The sequence below is a fragment of the Salmo trutta genome, chromosome 12 (genome assembly GCF_901001165.1).
Source record: "Salmo trutta chromosome 12, fSalTru1.1, whole genome shotgun sequence".
In the NCBI taxonomy this organism is placed as follows: Eukaryota; Metazoa; Chordata; class Actinopteri; order Salmoniformes; family Salmonidae; genus Salmo; species Salmo trutta.
In genome coordinates, this window is record NC_042968.1 from 74,050,271 (window position 1) to 74,071,995 (window position 21,725).

The 21,725-nt window shown below is 45.6% G+C and overlaps 1 protein-coding gene across 3 annotated transcripts in view; it reads left to right on the forward strand.

Annotated features, from left to right (window-relative positions):
• Window positions 1-21,725, forward strand: part of LOC115204148 (guanine nucleotide exchange factor VAV2) — a gene marked incomplete in the record, with an annotated part of 246,388 nt that overhangs the window by 210,862 nt on the left and 13,801 nt on the right. For all 3 annotated transcript variants that reach the window (XM_029769504.1, XM_029769505.1, XM_029769506.1), the window contains 9 exon segments: window positions 4,516-4,621; window positions 4,795-4,809; window positions 6,322-6,420; window positions 7,615-7,683; window positions 7,795-7,895; window positions 13,376-13,475; window positions 15,803-15,898; window positions 19,469-19,537; window positions 20,271-20,357. In XM_029769504.1, the coding sequence (XP_029625364.1) occupies window positions 4,516-4,621; window positions 4,795-4,809; window positions 6,322-6,420; window positions 7,615-7,683; window positions 7,795-7,895; window positions 13,376-13,475; window positions 15,803-15,898; window positions 19,469-19,537; window positions 20,271-20,357 (742 nt within the window).

Genomic DNA, 21,725 nt, shown 5'->3' on the forward strand with positions numbered 1-21,725 from the left:
ATAGTTAATGAACACAACCCCCCATAGTTAATGAACACAACTCCCCCCCATAGTTAATGTACACAAGTCCCCCCATAGTTAATGAACACAACTCCCCCCATAGTTAATGAACACAACTCCCCCATAGTTAATGAACACAACCCCCCATAGTTAATGAACACAACTCCCCCCCATAGTTAATGCACACAACTCCCCCCATAGTTAATGAACACAACTCCCCCCATAGTTAATGCGCACAACTCCCCCCCATAGTTAATGAACACAACCCCCCCATAGTTAATGAACACAACTCCCCCATAGTTAATGAACACAACCCCCCATAGTTAATGAACACAACTCCCCCCCATAGTTAATGTACACAAGTCCCCCCATCGTTAATGAACACAACTCCCCCCATAGTTAATGAACACAACTCCCCCCATAGTTAATGAACACAACTCCCCCCCCATAGTTAATGAACACAACCCCCCCCATAGTTAATGAACACAGCCCCCCCCATAGTTAATGAACACAACTCCCCCCCCATAGTTAATGAACATAACCCCTCCATAGTTAATGAACACAACCCCCCCATAGTTAATGAACACAACTCCCCCCCCATAGTTAATGAACACAACCCCTCATAGTTAATGAACACAAACCCCCCCATAGTTAATGTACACAACTCCCCCCATAGTTAATGTACACAACTCCCCCCCATAGTTAATGAACACACTCCCCCCCATAATTAATGTACACAACTCCCCCCCATAGTTAATGAACACAACTCCCCCCATAGTCAATGAACACAACCCCCCCCATAATTAATGTACACAACCCCCCCCATAGTTAATGAACACAACTCCCCCCATAGTTAATGAACACAACTCCCCCCATAATTAATGTACACAACTCCCCCCATAGTTAATGAACACAACTCCCCCATAGTTAATGAACACAACCCCCCCCATAATTAATGTACACAACTCCCCCCCATAGTTAATGAACACAACTCCCCCATAGTTAATGAACACAACTCCCCCCCATAGTTAATGAACACAACCCCCCCATAGTTAATGAACACAACTCCCCCCATAGTTAATGAACACATCTCCCCCATAGTTAATGAACACAACCCCCCCATAGTTAATGAACACAACCCCCCCATAGTTAATGAACACAACTCCCCCCATAGTTAATGAACACAATTCCCCCCATAGTTAATGAACACAACTCCCCCCATAGTTAATGAACACAACCCCCCCATAGTTAATGAACACAACCCCCCCATAATTAATGAACACCACCCCCCCATAGTTAATGAACACAACTCCCCCCATAGTTAATGAACACAACTCCCCCCCATAGTTAATGTAAACAACTCCCCCCCATAGTTAATGTAAACAACTCCCCCCATAGTTAATGAACACAACCCCCCCATAGTTAATGAACACAACTACCCCCATAGTTAATGAACACAACTCCCCCATAGTTAATGAACACAACCCCCCCCATAGTTAATGAACACAACTCCCCCTCCATAGTTAATGTACACAACTCCCCCCATAGTTAATGAACACAACTCCCCCCATAGTTAATGAACACAACCCCCCCATAGTTAATGAACACATCCCCCCCCATAGTTAATGCACACAACTCCCCCCATAGTTAATGAACACAACTCCCCCCCATAGTTAATGCGCACAACTCCCCCCATAGTTAATGAACACAACCCCCCCCATAGTTAATGAACACAACTCCCCCCATAGTTAATGAACACAACCCCCCATAGTTAATGCACACAACTCCCCCCCATAGTTAATGTACACAAGTCCCCCCATCGTTAATGAACACAACTCCCCCATAGTTAATGAACACAACTCCCCCCATAGTTAATGAACACAACTCCCCCCCATAGTTAATGTAAACAACTCCCCCCATAGTTAATGAACACAACCCCCCCCATAGTTAATGAACACAACTCCCCCCATAGTTATTTAACACAACCCCCCCCCCCATAGTTAATGAACACAACCCCCCCCATAGTTAATGAACACAATTCCCCCTCCATAGTTAATGTACACAACTCCCCCCATAGTTAATGAACACAACTCCCCCCATAGTTAATGAACACAACCCTCCCATAGTTAATGAACACAACCCCCCATAGTTAATGAACACAACTCCCCCCCATAGTTAATGAACACAACTCCCCCATAGTTAATGAACACAACTCCCCCCATAGTTAATGAACACAAATCCCCCCATAGTTAATGAACACAACTCCCCCCATAGTTAATGTACACAACTCCCCCCATAGTTAATGCACACAACACCCCCCATAGTTAATGCACACAACACCCCCCCATAGTTAATGAACACAACCCCCCCATAGTTAATGAACACAACCCCCCCCATAGTTAATGAACACAACTCCCCCCATAGTTAATGAACACAACCCCCCCCATAGTTAATGAACACAACCCCCCCATAGTTAATGAACACAACCCCCCCATAGTTAATGAACACAATTCCCCCCATAGTTAATGAACACAACCCCCCCATAGTTAATGAACACAACCCCCCCATAGTTAATGAACACAACCCCCCCATAGTTAATGAACACAACCCCCCCATAGTTAATGAACACAACCCCCTCATAGTTAATGAACACAACCATCCCATAGTTAATGAACACAACCCCCCCATAGTTAATGAACACAACTCCCCCCCATAGTTAATGAACACAACTCCCCCCATAGTTCATGAACACAACCCCCCCATAGTTAATGAACACAACTCCCCCCATAGTTAATGAACACAACTCCCCCCCATAGTTAATGAACACAACCCCCCCATAGTTAATGTACACAACCCCCCCATAGTTAATGTACACAACCCCCCCCTGAGTTAATGAACACAACTCCCCCATAGTTAATGAACACAACCCCCCCATAGTTAATGTACACAAGTCCCCCCATCGTTAATGAACACAACTCCCCCCATAGTTAATGTACACAACCCCCCCATAGTTAATGTACACAACCCCCCCATAGTTAATGCACACAACCCCCCCATAGTTAATGAACACATCCCCCCCCCCCATAGTTAATGAACACAACTCCCCCCCATAGTTAATGCACACAACTCCCCCCATAGTTAATGAACACAACCCCCCCATAGTTAATGAACACAACTCCCCCCATAGTTAATGAACACAACCCCCCATAGTTAATGAACACAACCCCCCCATAGTTAATGAACACAACTCCCCCCCATAGTTAATGTACACAACCCCCCCCCCATAGTTAATGAACACAAGTCCCCCCATCGTTAATGAACACAACTCCCCCCATAGTTAATGAACACAACTCCCCCCATAGTTAATGAACACAACTCCCCCCATAGTTAATGCACACAACTCCCCCCATAGTTAATGTACACAACTCCCCCCATAGTTAATGAACACAACTCCCCCCATAGTTAATGTACACAATTCCCCCATAGTTAATGTACACAACTCCCCCTATAGTTAATGTACACAACTCCCCCCATAGTTAATGTACACAACTCCCCCATAGTTAATGAACACAACCCCACTATAGTTAATGAACACAACCCCCCCATAGTTAATGCACACAACTCCCCCCATAGTTATTGAACACAACCCCCCCATAGTTAATGCACACAACTCCCCCCATAGTTAATGAACACAACTCCCCCCCATAGTTAATGCGCACAACTCCCCCCATAGTTAATGAACACAACCCCCCCCATAGTTAATGAACACAACTCCCCCCATAGTTAATGAACACAACCCCCCATAGTTAATGAACACAACTCCCCCCCATAGTTAATGTACACAAGTCCCCCCATAGTTAATGAACACAACTCCCCCCATAGTTAATAAACACAACTCCCCCCATAGTTAATGTACACAACTCCCCCCATAGTTAATGAACACAACTCCCCCATAGTTAATGAACACAACTCCCCCATAGTTAATGCACAGAAATGCTTTTCAATTCATGCTTTTCGGTTGTTGTCCATGATCTGTACTGTTTCAGCCCTTAATGGGATCTCACTACATTGTTATCTACTGGGCCGACCCTCAACTTCTGATAGTAAGGGGCTTGGTACGGTAGAGAGGCATGTTTGTGGAGTAGTTGTGAAGAGTCCTCAGTGTGAAGTGTGGTTGAAACAGACATAGACCACCACTGTGGACTGACTGCCTGACTCCTCAGCACTGCTGATGATGGCTAATGGGGACCAACAGTTACTTTAGCACTCAACCAAGTGTCAAGTGCCAAATCTGATTTCTATGTTGTGGTTAACCTTCAGTGTTAAGTGCCTACCCTTTCAAAGGAAATTGAAATTGGATAACTGACTGTGTGTGTGTGTGTGTGTGTGTGTGTGTGTGTGTGTGTGTGTGTGTGTGTGTGTGTGTGTGTGTGTGTGTGTGTGTGTGTGTGTGTGTGTGTGTGTGTGTGTGTGTGTGTGTGTGTGTGTGTCTGTGTGTGTGTGTGTGTTCCCCAGTGAGCATGACGTGGGGGAGGATGACATCTACGACTGTGTTCCCTGTGAGGATGATGGAGATGACATCTACGAGGACATCATCAAGGTGGAAGTACGACAACCCATGGTGAGAGCTTTGTGTTGGCTTGTGTTCATGTCAGTCTCTGCTTGTCTCTTTATCCGTGTGCTTGGGTGTGTCTGTCTCTGTGTGCGTGACCTCTCTGACCTATGATGCTATCTATCTGTCGGTGTGTGTCCTGCCCTGCTCATCTGCTGTGTTTTCCCTTCCTGACGCTGCAGATCAGATACATGCAGGTAAGTGCCCTGACTCACCGATCTGTCATCCGGCTCTATCCAACAGTCTGTCTGAGACGTGTCCCACAACCCCCTTCCCCTCAGATCAATGACCTACAGCACAGCACAGGTCAAGGGAAACCCTATCTGCCCCTATGTGTGTGTGACTCACCGTGACGTCAACATACCACCGACAACAACATGACAGTCTCTCTGTATGACATCATCAAAAGCCGCCACATGCCAGATCAAAACCCCGATCCAGCCTCTCAATAAAACGCTGCTGTCATCAGTTCCTATGGCAGCTCTGTAGCGGTGCTCCCTGTTTGGGTGGGTGTTTTCTATTACCCAGCTGGATCTGGGCCTGGGAGTCTCTAATTGGCTGTGGTTTGACTTGATTATCCCCCTATTGTATTATCAGAACTGCTAATTAACATTCAGCCCAGTTCCAGATGACACAATAGAATGAATACTCCTCTCAACATAACAACCAAGACTGTTGACAGACAATTGAGACGGAGATGATGTCATATTTTTGTACGTTCGTATTATTATTCACAGATGTTTTTTATTAGTAATTTTTTTTCAACTGTCTCTCAGTTTTGCATTGCGTTGTGATTCACTGATCTGATGCTGTTAGGCTAGCCAGCCTCCCACTCCTCTCCCCGCCACCCCCCAAACCGTAGGCCCTATGAGTAATGCTCTGTGTTCCTCTGTTTGTTTTCCCTGTCCTCGTTCTCCTCCTCGCCCTAATGGCGGGCCTGTTTGCATGGCCAAATAAGTCTGGATGTGGCGGGCGGCTGCGTTTGCCTGGGCCGTTCCACGCTCCCCGGCTTGTCTCTGCTCTCCTCTGCTCTGTGGCTGGCCCCAGATGTTCCCCTGATACAGAGCTACATACACATATGTTCATTAGCACTTGGCCATGAGCAAGCCAGCCAGCAGTCAACTCATACAAAGCCTCGGTTCCAGTGTTTATGTCACCGCTTTCCCACAACACGGACAATCGGCTCGCGTTACACAACCTGGTCCCAGCAATTACAGTTCATCAGAAGTATCATATTCTATTGGATCATGTTGGAGTGCAGTGAGGAGGGAGAATTGGGATCATTTCATTAAAAATGCCCATCAAATTCCCATTGAGGGGTTTGGATGCAGTCCTGCGGGGCCTCTGGGGGTGGCGGGCTCTGTTCTGTTTACAGTCACAACTCCCTATTGGCAGCTGAAACTCAAAGGGGAAATACATTGCGTCCTTCGTGTGTCCATGTTACCTCATTAATTCGGCAGATGTTGAAGTCCATTTGGATGATGAATATTGTACATTGTATAGAATGGTAAACAGTGTATACAGGATACAGTACAGTACAATATGATTTGTAATAAAGACCTTGTCAGAGCATGACTAAATAGCAGCCCCATGCATTTGAGACCCATCATTAGACAATTAGCCACATGAACTACACTGTCAGTGACGTGTCATACAATGACAAAATGACAGCCCAGCTTCAGTTCTCCTGCCGTTAATTACCTCCACAGAAAATGGGCATGACAGAAGACGACAAGAGACACTGCTGCTTAGTGGAGATCCAGGAGACTGAGGCCAAGTACTACAAGACGCTGGAGGACATTGAGAAGGTGGGTGAGGGACGGAGGTGGGGAGAAGTTGTGTGTGTGTGTGTGCGGTGGGTGGCTGGCAGTGTTGGTTGTAGCTTTCTGCTAGAGTAGGTATGTTTTGTCACGTCTTCTGTGTCAAACACACAGGCAGGGAGCGGTGTGGAAATGTCAGCTATTGGCAGGTTCATTGGAGAGGACAAATGTCATTGGAGCAGGTCGATGGGCTTATTATTGGCACGGTCCCATTGGAAGAGACCGATCCCCAGGGCTCTATGGATATACACTCGCACCCACACACACACACACACACACACACACACACACACACACACACACACACAAACAGTTCTCCCAAGGTTGTAAAGTATGTTTAGATCGGCGGATAAACAGAAGCTTCTCCATGATGAGAAATATATATTTGTCAATAATATCCAGTGGTTCCATTAGACTAAAGGTGTGTTTGTGTTTGCTGAGCCAATTAAACCAGAGTCACCTTCTTATAATCAGAGGGCTTGTTTGAGTTGGGCTTGATTGAGTTGGGGTTAAAAAAGCTGTCATCTCTTCATTGCATTTTAAATGATCTATTTGTTATCATTAAGATTATGTAATGTGACAAGCATACAATGACGTTAGTCAAACAACAGGGAAAGTGTGCGCCAGTTAACATCGGTTTAGCAAACACAATCAGTGCTCGGCATTCACAGCATGTCATAGGCACTCTAAACGGACGGCTCGCACGCGTCCGTGTGTCTAAGAGAGGGATTAGGCTAGCGACACCGAGCAGTACCACGTTCTACTGAAGCCTGTTTTGAGATGGATTTTCTTTGGTGCCTAGCGCATGCCATTGAATTGAACTGGTGTTTTATTCACACCTTTACACTACCACCCATGCATCTACAATATCAACGGCTTGAGTCAAGCACAACTCAGATGTAGGATCTTCATTTGACCGATATTGTCACCGTAGAATAATTGAACGTTTAGTCCATAATGTTGATTGATCGGTGGTTGGGCTATTAGCTGGCCGAAAGTAGGCTGCATGAAAAGTGCAATACTGTTAATGTAACCGTGTGTTAGAGTGCATTTACAGTTTATTTATGTAAATCATAAAGCTAATTTGCATTTCCTGCGGGGCAGGAAAATTCTCAGTAACAAATGTGTGGTCAAATTACCTGTGTATTTTAATTTCACTACTGCTGTTTTGGTATTGTACAGAATTATATGATTCCCCTGAAGCAAGTTCTAAGTCCACAAGACATGGGGGCCATCTTTGTAAATCTGGAGGTGAGTACACGCTGGTGATGATGAGAGTGATCCTTGTGTCAGTGTTGATGGTAGAGGTTGTGTTAAGAAGTGTGCCACCATGCTAAGTGTGGTTGTGCTGGATCCATACAGGATGTGATTAAGGTCCACTTTGCTCTGCTGAGGGCCATCGACCTCAACATGGTGAGCGGAGGCAATGGTCTGGGGAAGATCTTCATAGACTTCAAGGAAAGGTTAGTAACCTCAAGGAGATGTGTGTGTGTGTGTGTGTGTGTGTGTGTGTGATCAGTATTCCCTGTCCTGCCCTTTGTGCATGCAGTTGGATTTAGATGCACGATTTCCTGATAAGACTGGCTAAATGGGATTAGTTTCAACGGAGTAAGTCAATTCATTTAAAACGCATGTAAGCAAATAGCTGACTGGGTCTGTAGCACTGTGATAAAGTAAATAACCTAGTTAGGAGGATAGCAGCCTCTACATGTTCTGTGTAGGGTGTGTATACTGTTGACATGGATTCCTGTCTTCTACTATGTTCATGAAACACAGTGGATAGAGGAGGAGGCAGTCGGAGCTCTACAACACTCCAGCTGCAGTACAGTACTGTGGATGATGATTTGCATGCAAACGGTGGAGTACTGTTGTGATTCCCGCTGTGCTGCTCACTAGGTCATTGTAATAATGGCTCTGGTAATGACGGGATGTAGCCATGACAGCCCTCCAGGAATGTTAGTCCTGATCCAGACTTATTCTAGGACATTCACATGGAGCTGGAGCCAAACCTCCCAAAGTATATATGTGTGTGTGTGTGTGTGTGTGTGTGTGTGTGTGTGTGTGTGTGTGTGTGTGTGTGTGTGTGTGTGTGTGTGTGTGTGTGTGTGTGTGTGTGTGTGTGTGTGTGTGTGTGTGTGTGTGCCTGTGTGAATGAGCATGTTTGTGTGTACACTGGATGGTGATCTGATTACAGTAAACACCTGGTAAGGGCGATGTACTGTATGCTTGCCGCCGTCCCCCCATCCCAAACAGACAGCAATGGATTTGTATAGTTTCAGTTTGTCAGATTGTGTAGGTAATTATCTCATTGCAGGGCTGCTCGGGGAGCTTGGAGAGCTGCATCACAACAGGGCTAGCGTGATGGCGACGACACTCTCTATCCCAATCTGCCCCGCTCCCTCACTACCTCCACAAACACAAACTCCTCCTCCCCATCTTGCTGACACTGCTGATCTGATTGAGCTGTCCGTAGATCTCAACTCTCTCACGCTACGCTAAACCAGGCCTGTGATGTGGGCTCTTCACTAATGCATTACTGAAATACTACACTTTTAGGTCACTACACAGCTCCTAGTTATGGCCCACGGTCTAATTATGGGCCACCGCTTGGTCTGCCAGCTGATGCTACTTAAGGCCTCCACATTACTATGCCGTGTAGGGAGGTTCAACCTTCTACAAGTCACAACTCTAATCCTACACGGCATAGTAATGTGGAGGCCTTAAGTAGCATCAGCTGGCAGACCAAGCGGTGGCCCATAATTCGACCGTGAGCCATAACTAAGAACTGATGCTGTTCAGCAACAGGCTAAACAGCTCTTCCCTCCCGCCCTCCCATCACCAGAGCATTGAAAGATGGCAACGACAGGGAATGTTAATATTTACCTTCTGTGACATTCTACTGAATGTGGAACAGGAGGGTATTTTGGGTAAATGATTCAGTTGATTTACACAGTGCTGTGCTGAGCCGTGCGTCAGCTGCCTTTGGTATTCAGGAGATGATTGACAGACAAGCTCCTGTTGTTTCACTATGAGTGGCTGGCTTTCTACCCGGTAGTAGAGCCTGGAGAACCGGGGATTTGGCACCACTCAGATGAATCCATTCTCATAAAAGCCCCTTGTCGATTGGTTCTAAGGACCCGGCTGCGTTTAATTAATGTTGTTATCTCCACTTGTAAGTCCCAGTGACCTTTGCAACAATCGGCCAGCTTTTTCTTTTCTCTTTGAGAAATGAATAAAAAGCTTTTCAAGTTGTCATTGCTGCGCCCAGTGAATGATGAAAATGTCAATGTTCTCCACAGCACTGCAGCTAATGGCAGCTTTTCTAAAAGGTGCTAAGGCTTGGTGACAGGCTTAATGTACTGTTTAGAAGAAGGCAGACTACCTTTTTAAGTGTTCCCCATGTTGGTTTCCCATACCTTACATTGGTGGCTTGCCACTTTTCCCAAACCCCAAACTCATTTCCGGAGTAATCCGCACCCCTGATAACACTGTAATATGTACTTAGAGGCAAACAGAGAGGTGTTTCACCAGAGGGCGCCGCCAGCGTTCCCCTCCATTTGCTGTGTGCTGGATTTGTTCAGTGGAGGTGAGGAGGTTCCAATGCTTCGTGTCAGACAATATCATTACCTCTCTCTGCAGCCTGTCACTTCTGATTTGCTGGGAGATTTCCTCTCCAGCCCGACACTGTATTCCAATGCCACTGCAGACTCCCTACAGAGGTGGGCAGAGCAGTTACTCCAAATTGTATTTTCTCTGAAATAAGGTGCATGACGGCGTTCCCATAATGAGAGACTGTGTAGCTGCAGCAGGGGCGATATTACTGACCGGAAGAGAGAGAGGAGGAAGTTAAAGAGGGAATTTACACTGTACTGACTGAGGAAAATCTCCCTCTCTCCCACGGGAGACCTCAGTCTAAAGCGACTGGCGTTTAGGGGTTGTTTCCTCAACAAGCTTTTTTTACCATCCATCTTCCGCCTTCACTCCCTCTCTCTTGTCCCTCTCTAGTACTTTATGAATACAACCCTAGACTGTTTGGTTCTTGCCGTTGTCACATTGCAGTAGGACATTTAGTCTAGGACATGTCTTGACAGGCGCTGCTACCCCCGAGACTGGCAGGCAACAGAAGCGGCAGAGGCCAAGTGAATCAGGACATTTTCCGCTTCACTTCAACACCTTTTCCCCATGACACGTCAAGCTCTTTGAGGGCCTGGCGGAAGCCGTCGTGTAGACAAAGTGCTGCTTGAACATCATAGAGAGCTCATTCCCTTTGGGGCCTTGATCCATGCTGTCGACTGTCTAAAATAGAATCCCAATTGACTCATCATCATCATCCAGTCTGTATGGCCATTAGAACATCGTTTGGTTAACAGAACCCTCATTACATTCATTTCCGTCCAGCTATGCATTCGTTTATATGAGAGAGATGAAGGGAATGTGTCCATCAGCAGTCGTCTGTGCAGTCCATGGTATTTCTGTGGTGTTGAGGTCTGCTTTATACAGTGGTGGCTCATATTGTTTTACCAGTCCGTCCTGTGAGTTATCCTTACCACTCTTGGATCAGTTACTCTACTCTTAACATGACGGTTCAGGGTTAGCTTAAGAGTAGAATTGCACAGATTCATTTGCTTGTGCAATTCACCTATGAGAGAGCGAGAGAGAGAGAGAGACTGAGTCACTCACTCACTCGTAGAGCAAAGGAATGAAACATAGAACTTTAAAGGGAAAGAGAAGTCGTACCTGTTGGTTTCTAAGGGAGTTTAACTGCACATGTCTCCCAGTGAGATGTGTCCAGACATCAGGAGAGGCTGTGCCTGTCAGTGTCTCACGGGCTAATTATGTCTGTGTGTACATGGCTTTGTGTGTGTGTGTGTGCAGTCATCTGTGTGTGTGCAAACAGTATGTTTGTGTGTGTGTGTGTGTAATCATCCCCTTTGTTCCACTGCCTGTCTCTGGGAGAACAAAGACAGTGACTCTCCTTTAGAACTGGAGCAACAAGAAAGCCTGTTATCAGAGGGGTCTGTAAGTATTAGCATTAACACTGTGACATGTCCTCTCTGCTGTGTCATTGTCAGAGCAGGCCCTGTGTCCCACGTTGAGGCCTGTCACTGGGCAGGGGACAAATGTCTCTGTTAGGAAGGTCTATGTTCGCCGCCTCTCCTGCCTGGTTTAGGAGTGTTTTTAGTGGTGGTGGAGGAGCTCCAGAAAGTGGGCCCTCAGGCACAGAGGCACTGTCCCATACACACTACACAGACTACAGGAAACCCTGCTGTGAACGCTGCCTAACCCCCGACCAGCTGAGCTCTTCCTCTCTTGTGCAGGTTCTTCATCTGTCTCCTCCTGTTTTGTCTGTATCTTTCTCCCTCGCCCCCCTGATTTCTGTCTCTTTTTATAGCTGTCTGTCTGTCTGTCTGTCTGTCTGTCTGTCTGTCTGTCTGTCTGTCTGTCTGTCTGTCTGTCTGTCTGTCTGTCTTATTCTTCTTATATTCAAAAGCATTCAAAACCTTGTGTCTAGTCTCAGTGTGTGTCTAACGTACCTGTAATCCATTGTTTCACACTCTCATCACAATATCACTTTCCCCACCAGTCCCTCCACCTTCAACATCACGCTCCTGAAATGGCCTCGTAAAATAAGACCTTCATGTTCAATTAGGTCTGTGACACGTGTCATTAGAGGGTGTGGCTGACACCTGTCCCCGGACCCTCAGGATGCTGGATCTAACTGCCTCTGCCTGGCTGCTGTCTCATTATTGACCAAGGCCCCCATTAATCTTCATTAGAGGAGAGGAGCCGTCTTCCTGGTTGTGGATCAGGCCCTAATCATGCCCTTGTTAGCCCCAGGCCTCGCTGTCTCTGACCCAAGCCCAGGAAGGGAGCCTCACAGTAGGTGGCCATAGCTACGTTGCTTGGCCTGAGTTCCAATCATCCAGTCATTACTGGGGTTTAGGGATGGAGAGAGCCGGCCAGATAGTCAGACACTGGATGAGAGGTTGGATAAGTTAGTAGGCATTGTAATGGGGTTTGTGCAATCTGAAGGTGCTTAGTTAGGCGGTTTGTTTCTGTAAGAGGCTTGGGGAAGGAAGTGGGTAGGGTAGTTCCTATTGTCAAAGCACTCTATTAGTGGCTTATGCTGAAAGTTGAGGATTAAGTTAAAAGGTTTAGTGAAGTTCTGTAGTAGTTGAATTGAAAGAAGAAGATAACCACCGTTGTTTAAAAATATGGGAGACGTCTCCCAGCTCTCTGTAGCAGTGCTCTTGTCACCGTCAAGGATCTGTCAGAGACATGATTAGACCATTAAAATGGCAGCTCTGCTCCGCTCCAAATTAAGAGAGAGACTGTCAAAAGCGTCAGAGGGGTTTGGCGCTGCCCGTCGTGCCAATGCCCTACTTTGAAAAAGGATAGAGAGAAATCTGGATGAAGCGATCTGTGTCAGGTGCCCATTATGCCATCTAATGAACGTGCCCTTTAAATCCTCACTGGCCCAAATGAACACACTTTCTGCCTAAGAGAACCCTTCAAAGCAATATATTACAATCACTATCTTTCATTAGTGTACGGTAATTAAACTATAATTATGACTTATTGGGTAGACTCGTGTATTCTTCAAAATATTGCCTTGGCTTTACACTTCATGTATTACTTCCTATTAATATATGCATTTTACATCTGCCCCCTATGGTGGCAAATGGGTCACCCACTGAACTGTTTAATACTGTAGTAATTATTTGATATCTAACTGTGTTAGCATGGCTTACTCCTCCTTAGTGGCAAAGGCCCAATGTGTTATTACCTAATAAACTGGTCCTTAGAGTCAAAAGCATATTGGTCTATGATGAACTGTGTTGATATTGTGTACCCTTTGCAGGAACCCTACAATATAATACAATATATGCTTGTAATAAAAGCGTAAGAGTGAGAATAATGGTGGTGATGTAATGTTGTGCAGGTTGCTGATCTACGGCCAGTACTGCAGCCACATGGAGACCGCTCAGAAGACACTGGATGAGCTCATCACCACGCGGGAGGACGTCAAGATGAAAGTAGAGGTACACTAACCACACACACACATATACCATCACCCTCCCTTACCAGCCAGCTGATATCTGCCTAACATTGGAGCAAAGTTGCTTCAAAACCAGCCTTGGTGTTTTGAATCATTCCATTTTACAATGATAGTTTGGCTTCCGTCTAAAGCTACTATACTGTAGTAGGACAAACAGCAGTGTCCTGCAAGATCTGATGAACCTGGAATCCCCTGCTGGATCAAATCATGGCCCACTGCTGGCCCAGCCATGCTGCTGGGTTGCACGTTTCCGAGTTTTTATCTCTGACCCAGTTCCCAACTAGTGTCAGTAGAAGACAGGTCCCTCGGTCCTGGTCCTGGCCCTGAGGCCTGGGGATGTCCTCCTAACACAGCGAAACTCACTCAGAGATCTACAGCACAGTACTGTACAGTCTCTAACTCCGCTCTGTCACTGAGGGACAAGTACCTCCCGGTCAGCCCTAACCACACTAATACATCCTTACCACGGCTGATTGCAGCTGACTGTCTGGAAATAAAACCAAAGGCCACTGGAAGGCTTTGAGAGTGTCCGAGAGAGGACACAGAAAACTTCAACTAGTAACTTCTCTGTAGAAAACGAAACCCAAACCAAAATCAGAAGTGACGATAGGAGAAGGGTAGTTACTAGTGATAGAAGGCTAGCTCTGTGGTGAAGTGGGGGATTGGGGTACATTAGATTAGGGTGTAGGATAGGGGGAAAGCCTGATATTGGGTCTGGGAGCTGTTGACATAATGGAGATGATTATCACCCTGTTGTCTGACATATAGAAGGAGGGCTTTGGAATTGATTCTCCCTGCTCAGCCTCACTCTCGGAGCGTTCACACACACACACACACACACATGCATGCGCACACACACAGACACAAACAGGCACGCACGCACACACAGACACACACCCAGACACACATGCATGCACTCACACACGCTTACACACACACACACATGCATGCGCACACACACAGACACAAACAGGCACGCACGCACACACACACACACACACACACACACACACACACACACACACACACACACACAGACACACATGCATGCACTCACACACGCTTACACACACACACACTGACAACAATGTGGCTTTTAAAGTGGATTAGAATCAGAGTTATCCCCTCAGGAGAGAGAGAGACATCAGGCCTGATAATCTCAGTGAACAATGAACGTCTCTTTCTGTAGAGCAGAGGAAAGGATTCAGTATCTGCTGGGTTACGATGGCTCATGGTCTTACTCAATGCATTATAAAGCAGCTATATGGCTCGTTGTTTTTCTTTTCAGTAGCAAGGACGTTGTTATGGCTATTATTCAGAGAGAGGGAGGAATGTGTTTTTTCTTTCTTATACAGTGGAGGAATGTCCGTATCAGTCTGAATGGCTTGGTGTAGTTGTTGTCTAAGTGGTAGGGGCTAGGGACACAGCTGTTGGTGCTGTTTTTGGAATGCACTATTGTATTTGGCCCCCCAAGTTTTCTGAGCAAAAATATTATCTTCTTGCGGTCAATTTGCAGAATAGAAATGTTTGTATTCTGTTCCGTCCCCCTGACCATCCATTCAAGAAGAAAAAAATCAGCCTGCGTGTCAAGCCCTGACCTGAGAGAGAGGGTTTGTTTCTCTATGTGGTTAGGTCAGGGTGTGGGGTGGGCATTCTATGTTTTGTATTTCTTTGTGTTGGGACGAGTATGGCTCCTAACCAGAGGCAGCTGTCTATCGTTGTCTCTGATTAGGAACCATACTTAGGCAGCCTTCTTCCACCTGTGTTTGTGGGATCTTGTTTTTGTATTGCTGTGAGTAGCCCGCAAAACTTTTCGTTCGTTGTGTTGTTTTGGTTTTTGCTGGTTCACCGTTAAATAAAATATGATGAACCCAACACACGCTGCGCCTTGGTCTACCTTTAACGACGGACGTTACACTGCGGCTGAATCTAGTTGATGATCCCTGGTATACACAGTTCCATGTTCTGATACATTGTAGGAATGCATTATATACTGAACAAAAATATAAACGCAAAATGTAAAGTGTTGGTCCATATTTCATGAGCTGAAATACAACATCCCAGAAATGTTCCATATGCACAAAAAGTATATTTCTCTCAAATTTCTTTATATCCCAGTTGGTGAGCATTTCTCCTTTGCCAAGACAATCCAGCATGATCATTACACAGGTGCACCTCGTGCTGGGGTCAATAAAAGGCCACTTTAAAATGTGCAGTTTTGTCACAACACAATAACTGAAATTGTAGCATGTTGTGTTTATATTTTTGTTCAGTGTAGTATATGTATTGTGAAAAGTTCTGTTTTGGTAGGAGTGCACTATGAAGGTGCAGGAAGGGAAGTTCAAGCTCCAGGACCTGTTGGTAGTGCCCATGCAGAGAGTACTAAAGTACCATCTCCTACTCAAGGTAAGTGGCATTACAAACCCACAATACAACTTGTGGTAACCCTTAGGCATTAACGTCGATGGAAATAATGTGACACATTCACATAATTCCTCAGCACCATCACTCTTCACAAAAGAGGGACATTCTTGCAGACAATTAGAAAATCCTGAGCATTTCTTGGTATAGTGGTTTGTGTGCTAGGTTTGTTAAGGCTGAATCTCATGTGGCCACTCAGTGTACATCCTGGTGTCCCTCCATTTCCCCTCGACCCTGGTCCTCTTCAAGCCCATCACAGGAGGCTGCTGATGGGAGGATGGCTCATAATAATGTCCGGAACAGAGAAAATGGAATAGTATCAAACACCTGCAAACCAAGTGTTTGATGTATTTGATACCATTCCACTAATTCTGCTCCAGTCATGACCACAAGCCACTTCTCCCCAATTAAGGTGCCACCAACCTCCAGTGATGTCCATAGACATGGTTTAAACATACTCACAGTGTGGCCACTCCAGTCCACACAGACAACCAACTGAGCCTCGTTTCCGGGAACTCTCAATTAGTAGTCATGCTAGTACAGTAGTCATATATAAAACAAGCTGGCCAGGCTGCCTGATTCAAAACATGATTAATTAACCAGGCCAGCTCAATAATGAATGAGGTGGGACTAGCTGATGACGTGTGTATGAAGAGAGTAGACGTGAGCGGAGCGCATGGCAGGTGATGATGGGGGGACTGCAGTGTGTGGTTTGTTTTTCATCTCAGACTGGGCTGACTGGCTAACTGGCTGACTGACTGGCTAACTGGCTGGCTGACTGGCTAACTGGCTGGCTGACTGGCTAACTGGCTGGCTGACTGGCTGACTGACTGGCTAACTGGCTGGCTGACTGGCTGGCTAACTGACTGGCTGACTGGCTGGCTAACTGACTGGCTAACTGGCTGACTGACTGGCTAACTGGCTGACTGGCTGGCTAACTGACTGGCTGGCTAACTGACTGGCTAACTGGCTGACTGACTGGCTAACTGGCTGGCTGACTGGCTGGCTAACTGACTGGCTAACTGGCTGACTGACTGGCTAACTGACTGGCTGACTTGCTGGCTAACTGACTGGCTAACTGTCTGACTGGCTAACTGACTAACTGGCTGGCTGAATGGCTGACTGGCAGAATGGCTGACTGGCTGGCTGACTGACTGAATGGCAACTCTGACTAACTGACTGACTGGCTGGCTGGCTGACTGGCAGGAGATTCAGAGAAGAGAAACTGTGTTCAAATCAGCCATGCTCTAATCACATTACATGCAGGCCCATTTCCCTCCTTCCCATAGCTTTGTGGTTAAGGATTAATATGCCGTGGTCCCAGGGCGTTCAACTGACAGGCTGTGTGTGTGTGTGTGTGTGTGTGTGTGTGTGTGTGTGTGTGTGTGTGTGTGTGTGTGTGTGTGTGTGTGTGTGTGTGTGTGTGTGTGTGTGTGTGTGTGTGTGTGTGTGTGTGTGTGTGTGTGTGTGTGTGTGTGTGTGTGTAAGCCTTAGGGCACATCTTTACTGTGATTAAGCCATATCTGGTCTTTGTCAGAATTACACAGTACACAGCTTATACTGTAGCAAATCATTCTGTCTTCAATGACATGGCCAGCAGGCCTAAACTAGCCAACACACACATACCATGTACTGTATAACTCACTCCCATATTATCTTCCCACACTTACCCTTTCTCTAGAAAACTGCTGAAGCATGCATAAAGTCCACCTGAAAGTGTCAGTTATAACATCACATGCTCCATATTAGCATTTCCCAACTCCGGTCCTCCAGTACCCACAATATTACACATTGTATTGTAACCCTGGACAAGCACACCTCATTCAACTTTTCAACTAATCATCAAGCCCTCAATGAGTTGAATCAGGTGTGTTTGTCTGGGGCTACAACAAAACGGTGTGCTGTTGGGGGTACTGGAGGACCGGAGTTGGGACCCCCTGCATTATATGCACAGATGTTCCACTAGTACAGTACCTCTGAGAGGCAGGGATAATATATGTGGACTGGTTCTAAATAACCCTCATTGTTTGCTGTAGCGTCCATATTTTTAGAAGACGCACAGATTTTCTCATAAAGTATTCACTGTTTTTACACAGAAAAACATATTTTGTGGTGATGAAGTTTAGTGAGGGCTCATATGAGTTATATGAGTGTAACTGGGAGGTTTTCTGTTTCCCTCCCTGGTGTGGTGTTGTCATACTGAGTTATGTGAATGTGTGTGTAGAGTGTGTGGTAGTGTATTGTGAGTGTGTGTGTGTAGAGTGTGTGGTAGTGTATTGTGAGTGTGTGTGTAGAGTGTGTAGTGGTGTATTGTGAGAGTGTGTGTGTGGTAGTGTATTGTGTGTGTGTGGTAGTGTATTGTGACTGTGTGTGTAGAGTGTGTGGTAGTGTACTGTGAGTGTGTATGTAGAGTGTGTGGTAGTGTGTTGTGAGTGAGTGTGTGGTAGTGTATTGTGAGTGTGTGGTAGTGTATTGTGAGTTTGTGGTAGTGTGTATGTGGAGTGTGTGTGAGTAGAGTGTGTGGTAGTGTATTGTGAGTATGTGTGTGTGTGGTAGTGTTGTGTGTGTAGAGTGTGCGGTAGTGTATTGTGAGTGTGTGTGTAGAGTATTGTGAGTGTGTGTGTAGAGTGTGCGGTAGTGTATTGTGAGTGTGTGCGTAGAGTGTGTGTGTGTAGAGTATTGTGAGTGTGTGTGTAGAGTGTGATATTGTATTGTGAGTGTGTGGTAGTGTATTGTGAGTGTGTGTGTAGTGTGTGTGATAGTGTATTGTGAGTGTGTGTGTGTAGAGTGTGATATTGTATTGTGAGTGTGTGGTAGTGTATTGTGAGTGTGTGTGTAGTGTGTGTGTGATAGTGTATTATGAGTGTGTGTGTAGAGTGTGATATTGTATTGTGAGTGTGTGGTAGTGTATTGTGAGTGTGTGGTAGTATATTGTGAGTGTGTGTGTAGTGTGTGTGATAGTGTATTGTGAGTGTGTGCGTAGAGTGTGATATTGTATTGTGAGTGTGTGGTAGTGTATTGTGAGTGTGTGTGTAGTGTGTGTGTGATAGTGTATTATGAGTGTGTGTGTAGAGTGTGATATTGTATTGTGAGTGTGTGGTATTGTGAATGTGTGTGATAGTGTATTGTGAGTGTGTGTGTAGAGTGTGATATTGTATTGTGAGTGTGTGGTAGTATATTGTGAGTGTGTGTGTAGTGTGTGTGATAGTGTATTATGAGTGTGTGTGTAGAGTGTGATATTGTATTGTGAGTGTGTGGTAGTGTATTGTGAGTGTGTGGTAGTGTATTGTGAGTGTGTGTGATAGTGTATTGTGAGTGTGTGTGTAGAGTGTGATATTGTGAGTGTGTGGTAGTGTATTGTGAGTGTGTGTGTAGAGTGTGATATCGTGAGTGTGTGGTAGTGTATTGTGAGTGTGTGTGTAGAGTGTGATATTGTGAGTGTGTGGTAGTGTATTGTGTGTGTGTGTGTAGAGTGTAATATTGTGAGTGTGTGGTAGTGTATTGTGAATGTGTGTGTTGTGTTCTTCACTGATGGAATGTAACTTCCCCTTACAGGAGCTGGTGAGTCATTCAACTGACCAACCTGACAGACAGCAGCTGAAGGAGGCGTTGGAGGCCATGCAGGTGTGTGTCACAGGAGGCTGCTGATGGGAGGATGGCTCATAATAATGTCCGGAACAGAGAAAATGGAATAGTATCAAACACCTGCAAACCAAGTGTTTGATGTATTTGATACCATTCCACTAATTCTGCTCCAGTCATGACCACAAGCCACTTCTCCCCAATTAAGGTGCCACCATCCTCCTGTGGTGTGTGTGTGTTTCTGTGTGTGTGTGTGTGTGTATCTGTGTGTGTGTTTTTGTTTAACTATCCTTGTGGGTACCAGAAGTCCTCACAAGGATAGTAAAACAAGGAAAATTCGGACAAGTGGGTCCCCATGAGGAAAAATGCTATTTTAATCTTAAGGATTAGGTTTAGGGTTACAATTAAGGTTAGGGGTTACGGTTAGGTTTAGGATTAGGAGTTAGGGTAAGGTATCATTTTAGGCTTAGTCTTAGGTGTGTGTGTGTGTGTGTGTGTGTGTGTGTGTGTGTGTGTGTGTGTGTGTGTGTGTGTGTGTGTGTGTGTGTGTGTGTGTGTTTGTGTGTGTGTGTGTGTGTGTGTGTGTGTGTGTGTGTGTGTGCGTGTGCGTGCTTTCTTTAGGTTATTCCAGGTATGATCATCAACAATTGTGACATTTTTCTATTCATTCAAAAGGGCTGCTTGTGTGCATAGCTATGCATTATATTATAGCTTTAATTCAGCTGCAAGGATATAATAGATGTTATTCAGGTGTAAAAACAATGTGTCTCTGAAGGACTTGGCTATGTACATCAATGAAGTGAAGAGAGACAACGAGACCTTGAAGAAGATTAGTGAATTCCAGAACTCCATCGAGAACCTTGTAAGTAACTTGATTGTTGTAAACGACAGCAATTTTCTACAATCAGCAGTGATGTTTCAATCAATAAGGACTGTTGACCCTTTGTACGTTGTCATGTTGGCGATTTAAATCAAATCATATTTTAATCAAATTTTATTTGTCACGTGGTTCATAAACAATGAAATGCTTGTTTACAGGCCTTTCCCAACAATTTAGAGAGAACAAAAATAGAAAAATAATAGAAAAGTAACAATAAATACACAATGAGTAAGGATAACTTGGCAATATACACGGGGTACCAGTACCGAGTCGATGTGCAGGGGTACGAGGTAATTTGGGTAGATACGTACATATAACTAGGAATAAAGTGACAGATAATAAACGGTAGCAGCAGTAGCGTATGTGATGAGTCAAAACAGTTAGTGCAATAAGGATCAATGCAGATAGACCGGGTAGCTATTGTTAACTATTTAACTAACTATTTAGCAGTGTTATGGCTTGGGGGTGGAAGCTGTTCAGGATCCAGTTGGTTCCAGACTTGGTGCATCGGTGCCACTTTCCGTGCGGAATCAGAGAGAACAGTCTATGACTTGGGTGGCTGAAGTCTTTGACACTTTATTGAGATTGTCAAATATGTTGTTACTGTCAAATATTTATTGAGCAACATAGAGTGATTGCCCATCCCCCTGGCCCCGACACACTCCTTCTCGCCAATTTCATGATATCCAATTCATAGTTACAGTCTTGTCCCATCGCTACAACTCCCGTACGGACTCGGGAGAGACGAAGGTCAAGAGCCATGCGTCCTCCGAAACACGACCCCGCCAAGCCGCACTGCTTCTTGACACACTGCTCGCATAACCCGAGAAGCCAGCCGCACCAAAGTGTCGGAGGAAACATTGAATAACTGGCGACCCTGTCAGTGTGTATTCGCCCGTCCTGCCACAGGAGTCGCTAGAGCGCGATGGGACAAGGACATCTTGGCCGACCAAACCTTCCCCTAACCCGGACGACACTGGGCCAATTGTGCCGTCTCATGGGTCTCTCGGTAGCGGCTGGCTGCGACACAGCCCGGGATCGAACCTGTATCTGTAGTGACGCCTCAAGCACTGCAGTGCCTCTCTGTCTATCTCTCTTTCTCTTTCTCAATCTCTCCTCTCTCTGCTTGCTCATCCCTCGCTTCCACTATTCACACTCATCTGCAATTATCATGTCTCTCATAAATCATTTATTCTTCCAGTGTGAGCAGAGGATCTTTTTAAGTCTCAACGAATCCCAAACTAAAATGTGCCGTACAAGGCAGTGTTTAGTCTAACAGCAGATGGCTTTTATTGGCCTTGATATGTGCTTTAGATGAAGCCTCAGAGACAGCCACAGGCTGCTATTTTA